The sequence below is a fragment of the Humulus lupulus genome, chromosome 6, assembly GCF_963169125.1.
Source record: "Humulus lupulus chromosome 6, drHumLupu1.1, whole genome shotgun sequence".
Taxonomy (NCBI): Eukaryota; Viridiplantae; Streptophyta; class Magnoliopsida; order Rosales; family Cannabaceae; genus Humulus; species Humulus lupulus.
In genome coordinates this window covers 24,976,155-24,985,501 of record NC_084798.1, presented here as the reverse complement: position 1 = coordinate 24,985,501, position 9,347 = coordinate 24,976,155, and the positions used below count along the sequence as shown (strand labels likewise).

Genomic DNA, 9,347 nt, shown 5'->3' with positions numbered 1-9,347 from the left:
AATTGGTCGCATATGCCTCGAGACAGCTAAAGGAGTACGAACAGCGGTACCCGACCCATGACTTAGAATTAGCAGCGGTGGTTTTTTCTCTAAAGATTTGTTGGCACTATCTGTATGGAGAAAAGTGAAAAATCTATACGGACAACAAAAGTCTAAAATACTTCTTTACGCAGAAGGAGCTCAATATGAGGCAACGGAGGCGGTTGGAGTTAGTAAAGGATTATGTGTAACGTCCTGCGTTTCAGGTACCTTGAAACGACTCGGGTCGGGATTTTTTTTCCCAGAGTTAAGAATATTATTTTAAATAATATTATATTTGTTTGGAATTTATTCCATGAGTTATTGCTAGCCATATTATGAATTTTGTGATTTAAAAGTCAAGATAAGACTTTCGGTCTAGAACCGCACACAAAACCTGATCGGGTAAAAATCTCAGAAAATAAAATGAAAAACTATGGAAATTATATTTTGGGCATAAAATACATTTATTAAAATTAATGTCTCGTAAAAAATAAGGGAAAATGGAAATTTTAGGGCATTTTGTGTTAAATGCTTAATTTTCCCGAATCGGGGAAGTTTATTCCATAAATGAGCCTTATGTTAAATTTTATTGGGTGATTAATTAAATTAAATGTGAGAGATATTTAATTTAATTATTATGTGTTAAGTTTTGTTTTTAAAACTTAATAAGAGTGAAAAATGTTATAGGAAGTCAAATTAGATTTTTCTTCTTAGGAAATATTTATTAACCTTTATAAAATATATATAATTACATCCATAAATAGAAAGAGGTGGTCGGCCATGTGAGGTTTTAAATGATGTGAACAAAATTAATTAAGTTTTAAATCCCATTTTAAATATTAGGGTTAATGGCAAGTGGATAGTAAAACACTCAAGTGTTTTAGGATATTTTAGAGTAGTCTAAACTCTTCTAACCCCCCCCCCCCCCCCCCCCCCCCCCCCCCAAAAAATCCGATTCCCTCTCTCTCACAATCACTCTCATCTTTTTTGAGAACTCTCTCTCAAGTTTTCTCTCCATCTTCTACCTCAAGAATACTAAGAAGGCTTGGAAGCATTAAACTTTTTTCTAGGAAGGGTTTCCCTAAGGTAAAGTTTCCAAAACTTGACTTTGTAAAATTTTTAACCAAAGGTCTTTCAATAGCTAACTATCTATGTTGTTGGGGGGAGTTGGTTAAGGTATTGAGAGAGTTTTGAAGGACTCAAAGCTAGTAGGAACATCAAAACCTAAAGCAAGAACAACAAGAGGTAAAACGTTTACTTTTTATGGTTTTTATTTTTTAAGCATTATTTTGTATATTTAATGCTTTAAGTTTTTCATTGGTGATGTAATAAGGCTATGGTAGTTCCTTTATAATCTTTATGATGCTTGTGTGTTGATTTTTGAAAATAGGAACCAAAATTCCCAAAGGTTTTGTTGAAAACCCTAAAACAAAATACAAGTTGTGAGCTGTGACTTCCAAGGGGTCAAGCATCCACTGTATATTGATTTTGTAAAATTTAATTATACTGTGAGGTTTTTGATATTGAGTACATAAAATTGAGCTTTTGAAACACTCAAAAATGTTTAAAAATGAGTGAGTTATGCTATTTCAAAGTTTAGGTAAAAAATGTTTTTTCGTATTCTTAATTTCGGAACCAAGTTTGGACAGCCACTGTATAGGGAAAATTAACCCATTTTTTTTCTAAAATTTTGTGGACATAATCTTGGAATAACCTATTATTCCATTGTAAATTTTGGTAGCAAAATATTGAGCGGTTTGAAAGTTATTAAGTGCCAAAGTTTGGAAAAAATAAGAACTTAAAAATAAGGTCATTTTTACATCATTGTTGGAAAATATTTTTGTAGTGGAGCAGTACACAGAGCTTTATGTAGCAGAGATAGTGAGACTACATGGAGTTCCAAAAAAAAAATAGTTTCCGATAGAGGATTGGTTTTCACATCAAAATTATGGGAATGTCTACAGCGTGCAATGGGCACAAAATTAAAACTAAGTACGACATTTCACCCTCAAACCGATGGTCAGTCAAAACGTACCATACAAATATTAGAAGATATGCTGAGGGCGTGTGCTTTAGATTTCTTGGGATCATGATGCAAGTTTCTTCCACTGATAGAATTATCTTACAACAACAATTATTAGGCAACGATAGGCATGGCACCTTATGAGATGTTATATGGATGGAAATGTTGATCACCACTTCATTGGGATGAGGTTGGTGAAAGACGATATTTAGGATCCAGGGCAGTAAGAGAAGCAACTAAGGCAGCATAAAAGATATGACAGCGAATGATTGTCGCTCAAAGTCGCCAGAAGAGATATGTCATCGCTAAAAGGCGAAATGTTGAGTTTTCAGTAGGCGATCAAGTCTTTCTCAAAGTTTCTCCAATGAAGGGGATTATGCATTTTAGAAAGAAAGGAAAGTTAAGCTCGAGGTTTATAGGTCCTTTTGAGATATTGGACAAAGTAGGGCATGTAGCATATCGGTTGGCTTTACAGCCATCATTAGCTGAAACGCATAATGTTTTTCATGTATCGATGTTGAGAAAATACATATTAGATCCATCCCATGTGCTCGATTACCAGGCTCTTAAGTTAAAACAAGATTTTAGTTATGAAAAACGGGAAATACATTCTCTAGAACGGGAAACTAAGGAGTTAAGGTCCAAAAGTGTCCTTATGGTTAAAATCTCGTAGAACAATAGCACAGAAAGAGAGGCCACATGGGAATTGGAGGAATATATAAGGGAGCGGTATCTCGAGATGTTTGGTAAGTAAATTTCGAGGATGAAAGTAGTAGTAGCTTAATATCTTAGTTTTCGTGGTTATTGGTTCAAGTCGGGATTTAGTTGGAAACTCATAGAAATAATTATGGATTTTATAAGTTTAGCCTAGGTTAGACATATTAAGTTTATCATAAGGTTTGATTAATGAATATAGTCCTAAGAATATTATTTATTATAACCTAAGGTTTAGATAGACTAAATAGGAACGTGACACTTGTCACATGTGTGTTTATTAAAGATTTAAGATTTTTGGTGAATAAAAAATAATCATGGATAAGTCTAGGAAGTCTAGAAACTTCATTCAGCTGTTAGGATTACGTTTTACTCAGTCAAAGTGGTTTAAAAAAATTTAAGTATGCTGAAGGTGTGTAAAAACATGTTTGAAATATTAATGTATGTTGATATATCGCAGCTATAGGGGTCTATATATCGCCTATGATTGATACGAAAAAATACGTCGACTTCGCACGAACGAAACCACGGACCCTCGGGAATATGGTGTAGGCGATATATCGACTCTTGTGGCCATTTTTTAATTTTCGTAGAATTCTGAACTAGAAACAACCCTCAACAACTTTGACTTGTTCCTAAACGTTTTTGACCGAGTTCTAGGCATATGTTGAGCGAAAAATGTATTCTTAATCATTTATTTATTCATTGAAATGGGAGTTAGTTTCACTCCTTGAACTCTATAAATAGGACCATTCACTCAACCATTTTATTCATCATTCAAGCACACTTCAGAGCCTCCAAGCTGCTAAGATTATTCTAGAGAGAAAACACTAGGATTTTGGGGTAAAAGCTTTCCAATCTAAGCTTTTCTAAACACTCGGGAAGTAAGTTTTTGTGTGATTTTGGTGTTTAAGGTATAGATCGAGGTTTTAAGCTATCCAAGGTATTCTTTATCTTTCGATTTAGTTCATTATAGTTTATATTATTCTTTCATTTTCTTCAAATCCTAACTCGATATAATGACTTTTGGTTAGGTGTTTAATTTCTTTGAGACATAAAGTTTTGTAAGTTCTTATCTCGATGGTTTAGATCTTCTCTTCATCTTATTTTCTTTAGGAAACTTATGGTTTCTTTATGTTTGGTTTTAGGAGTTTCAGTCCCGCTCTTGTCTTCATTATTCTAGTTTTTGGTAAGGAAAATTAAGTAGTTTACTATTATGACCTAGTTTATGTAGTTTATGATCTAGTTTATGTTTGTATGACCTAACATTTCAGGTACAATAAAGGGGTAAGTGTGAGTGGACCTAAGGTGTCCAATGATGTATGGTAGGCTCGGTTGCCAAAACTTTATGACGGACCTAAGTGATGTCCAGTGTATGACTGACTTATGTTCGGGGCTTAATTGCCACCCCTATATACACACTTATCTTTTTAATATATCTGCCTTGTTATTTTGACCTATGACCTATAGTTATGATTATGACTTATGACCTATGATTTATGATTATGACTTATGACCTATGATTTATGATTATGGCTTATGACTTAGATTATGATTTAGGCTATGATATGACCTAGGATTTTAGGATATTGTATGATTAGTATAAATAAGTATTTTTATGACCTTTGTGAAATTTATGATATGTTTGATTATATGATTATATGACTAACTCTTGTTTGTATTTTCCTTACTGGGCTTAGAAACTCACTCATTATGATGTTGTTGTGCAGCAAATTGATGATTGTGGCCGGTGGCAAGTGGAACCTAGGAGCTTCGCGATGTACTCGTTGGGACCATATAGTCGAGGAAGATCAAGCGGGCCTATTTATTTTTATTAAAGCATGTTATTTTAAAGTTTTATTTAAATGTTGCTCATTTTTATGTTAAAGATAGTTATTTGTTTTTTGTAAAACCATTGATCCATAAAAAAGCAATATTTATGATTATGATCCAACAATGTGTTCTTAGTAATCTATGAGAAATTAGGGTGTTACACTCCCAGTTGGAGTCAAAGCAGACAAAATTTTATCCCAGGTACTCTCCTCACATAAATATTTCTTTAAATCATGGTAAGCATCATTATCTCGCATGGGCAACCTAAAGAAATCATTAATTGTCTTTCTATCAAAACAAATAGTTTTTCCCCTAACTGTGGCTTCCCAATTATAATCATGGTCAAAGGAATTTGCAAAAAATTCTCTCACAATGGGTATTACAACAGAATTAGGCGCGGAACAAAAATATTTCCAGTGATGAGTGTTAATGATACTTGGACATATTCGTCAGGGATAGTAAACTCTCCCTCAACATTAGCTGCAAACCCTCTTTCCTGAATTAGATTCCTAGACTTTTCTATTCTATACCTAGACTTAGCATTGTTAGAAGTAAATCTAGTATCAGCAGACTCATCCAACTCAATATCAGGATTCTGGGTTTTAGGCACTTGTTCTTGCACTTTTTTATTTCGTTTCCTAGAAGGTGCCATCTCACAAAATAAATATAATAATTCAAAGGAACACAATGTCAACACTTCAAACTAATAAAAATGTACCCAAACAAATTTAAATTGTGTGAATGAACACAACCACACACTAGAAATTGAACAATTAAATGCACAATGAAAAATTGCCAATGTGAGCCTAATATGACAAACTACTTAATTATGCAAGAAATGACCAAATTTAATCAATACCCAAGCATAATCAAGTATGATATAACAATTAATGTCCAAATGAAACCTCAATTTAAGCTTTAATTCATCAATTGTTCACATTGAAAATAAACCCCAATTTCTAGCCCTAGAAATTTCAATATACAAAATCCAACCAAATTACAATAAAATTCAACAAAATAATTGATACAAATCCACAAGTATCACAATAATTTCATTAAATTCATGCCAATTTCATCAAAATTTTGCAACACCCAATTTCTAGGTCAATATTTTCCCCCAAACTTCAGCCTTCAACAATGTACCTAGAAAACTCAATACCCAAGAACAATAGAGCATATATTCATCAATAAACACTAGAAATCCAAAAATAGCACAATATTATCATCAAGAGTATCAAGAATTTCGAATTTCACTAATAAAACTCAAGAAAACAAGTAAAGAGAGAAAACTTGGGAAAGAAATACTTACAATGGGGAAAGGCAATCATCTAATCTTACAATAAATATGAAAAATCATACCAATCTGTAGTGAGATACTTGGATTCAAAGGAAAGAGATGTCAAAAATTCGAAGATGAGAAAAAGAATTTTTTTTAGAGAAGTGAAAGGAAAAGCATGTTTTGAGTGTTTAAAACACTCTGATTCTCATGAGCGCGGTCGCGCTCCTTCACCCTTTAATGCATCGTGGAGCGTCGTTGAGTGTGGTCGCACTATATTGTTGAATGCACCTGGGGCTCTGTGAACGTGGTCGTGGCCCTCCTGGTGCGGTCACGTTGATGACCCAGAAATGGCCATTTCAAACCTTTTTTCTCAAAAAAATAATTTTCCTCTCCTATCTCTTTTTTTCAAAGACTACAAACACAATTCCAAAACTAAACTAAAAAAAAAAACAAACACTAAAGCTAAAAAAACAAAATTAAAAATAGTTGTTTAAAGTAATTCATATGTACCAATGAAAAATAATAATAATAAACGAATGGGAAGCCTCCCAATAGCGTTTTCGTTAACGTCATTTAGCCGGACGCTGAATCTCTTCAAATTTAACTTGGATCAAGTCCACCCCTCGAATCCTTAAGAGCCATAGTATCATGAGAAGATGCTTGTTTCTTGATATTGCAAATTTTTGGAACTTTCTATCATTCATGTATCATTCGAGCTTTCCCACTAAAGATCTTTTTCACACGATGATGAATTGTTCGAACACCACATTGAACCATGGACTTTTTCCTAGGCACTCCCAGCTTATCATCCCCTCTTTTCACTACATCAACTCTACAACAACTTGGAATTTCCGTTGCTGTAAAAACATTAAATGTTACTACCTCATTTTGAACTCGCAGCTTTTACTCACCCTTTTGAACATCTATTAATGCCCTTCCGGTAGCTAAAAACGGTCTTCCAATCATTATTGGGATATTAGTATCTTCTTCCATGTCCAACACTATGAAGTCTGCAGGGAATATAAACTTGTCTACTTTCACCAGCACATCTTCAATCATTCCCCTTGGATGCTTAATTGAACGATCTGCCATTTGTAGGGACACAGTATTAGAGTGAGCTTCTCCCAATTTCAACTTACGGAAGATCTCTAGAGGCATTAGATTAACACTAGCCCTTAAATCACATAAGGCTTTTGTCACCAGTGAACCCCCTATAGAACATGGAATAGTGAAACTGTCTCATATTCCTCCAATTGCCTTTTCCACTACAAGAAAAAGACTCTACAGAGACAACATCTAAAAATTATTTTTTTCTTAATTTATTAAAAAAAATAAGCTACAGCGACAATATGTCGTCGCTATAGGGTCGTCAATAACACACGATTATGCCCTCCAAATTCTCGATACCCTATAGTGATGTCGCTGTAGGGTACCAGCAATTTGGAGGGAACACGAGTTGGGAACTGACTCTACGGCGACGACATACCGTCACTGTAGGGTCTTCATAAAAAAAAAAGAGAAATATGTAGGTCGTTAGCGATGACCTATTGTCGTTGTATGATGCTCAGGGAACTCAACCGCCCAAAATTGGTTGCCTATTTTCACCCCTATAGTGACAAATTGTCGTAGCTATAGAGTCATCGTTGAAAAAAAAAGAGAGGAAAATATGTTATTCTAAAGCGACGATATGTCATCGCTTTAAGATAGGAAGGGAACTTAACAACCAAGAGTTGATTGCCTATTTTTCACTCCCTATAGTGACGACATGTCGTCGCTATAGAGTCCAATTTAATCAATTGGTCAATTATTTTGTACTATATAGCGATGACATGGCGTCTTAATAGGATGCAAAAAAAATGTGGGAAAGTGAACCGCCAAAAAATATGAGTCAAATTTCACTGCCTATAGCGATGATATGTCGTCGCTGTAGAGTCTTGCTGTTTGAGTGAAACAATGCATTCAACCTTGGCGACGACATTTTATTACCTATAGCAATGACATGTCGTTGCTATAGGTCCATGCGATCTAACCCTCAGGCAGAGCCTTTCCTCCTCATTTCTGGTTATTTTTCTCAAAACAGACGTTTTCTCTCTGTTTCTCTCCGCCACCCAACGTCGCCCAAGACTATTTTGGCCCTCCATTGTTAAGGTTAATTGTTATATTCCATAATAATCTAGTTATTTGTTTTAAATTTAGTTTTTTATGATTATTTTTATGTATTTTGTATGTTGTTGTAATGGGTTGTTAAATTTTTTATTGAATTTTTTTTTATTCCACATTGTATTGGAGCATCCTGAGCCTTTGCCCAATTCATTAATATCACATCAAGCCTTTGGGTATTGTTTGTATTCTTTATTTTATTTTATTTGTGATTTATTAGTATATTAATTGATAAATGTTTGTTAAATTTTTTGTTGTTATTTTTTTTTTCAGATTACATTGGAGTGCTCTTTGGATATCATCTCTAGCTTTTAGGTATTTTTTTTTTCAATTTTTTGTTTGTTTTGTGATTATTAATGTATTGCTAAATAATGATAGTTAATTTGTATACATAAATAGTTTTTAAATTAAATTTGTATGTTTGTTAATATTATAGTCAATTTGATATTAAGTTATGAAAAATTGTTAGGTTAGATTAATTTTTTGTTTTCAATTGTATATATGTTAGGTTATATATGAAATTTGTGTTTTGAATTATATATATGTTAGGTTAGATAAATAACATGTTGATTTGGGAATATGTTTATAATATATTTTTGTTGTTATTATTTGTGAATTCAAATGATTGTATTAAATTTTATGTATGTTCTGGTACTAGTTTATATGTTTTTATGCAGATTTTAAAGTTTGGGAAAGACTAGATTACAGTCGTTATGCTACCGTAATTTTTGTAGATTTAGAAAAACTAAACATTATAAAATCGTTTTAAAGTTAGTGTGTTTACAATTTTTAATTAGTAAATTTTAAAGCAATTAATTAAAATTAATTAAAAAAATTGTAAATTATAAATTAGAAAAATAATTTTACAAGTATACAACTTTATTAATATTTTTTTATTAAATAAGTAGAAATTACAATAATAATCTTTAATGGTAATTTAATAAATTTATAATTAAATATTTTAATTAATTAATTTTATAATATATTCATAAAATATGATAATATATGTAGATAAAATAGGTAATTAAGTTAACTTTAATCTTAAAATTAAAATAATAATTTTAAAATAATAAATTTTATTGTTTTTTTTAAACTAAAAAGTGAAAATTATATTAAGAATTTGATAATCATTAAATAACATAATAATAATTATAATTAAATATTTTATTATGTAACGAAACTTTATTATACATTCATAATTAACAATAATATATATTCATAAAATTTAATAATTTATTCATAAGATTCAATAAGATTTCACAATTTACTTGAAAAAATTAGTATTTTGGTGATAAAAAAATTATTAGCAAATAAATG

At 32.0% G+C, this 9,347-nt stretch overlaps 1 protein-coding gene across 1 annotated transcript; it reads right to left on the bottom strand.

Annotated features, from left to right (window-relative positions):
* Positions 1-6,566: 6,566 nt before the first annotated feature.
* LOC133784869 (uncharacterized) lies at positions 6,567-7,028 on the bottom strand. The gene is made up of 2 exons (XM_062224141.1): positions 6,782-7,028; positions 6,567-6,727 (listed from the first exon to the last, which is right to left on the bottom strand). Exons 1-2 carry the CDS (start codon positions 7,026-7,028, stop codon positions 6,567-6,569), a joined length of 408 nt encoding a protein of 135 aa, XP_062080125.1.
* Positions 7,029-9,347: the final 2,319 nt, after the last annotated feature.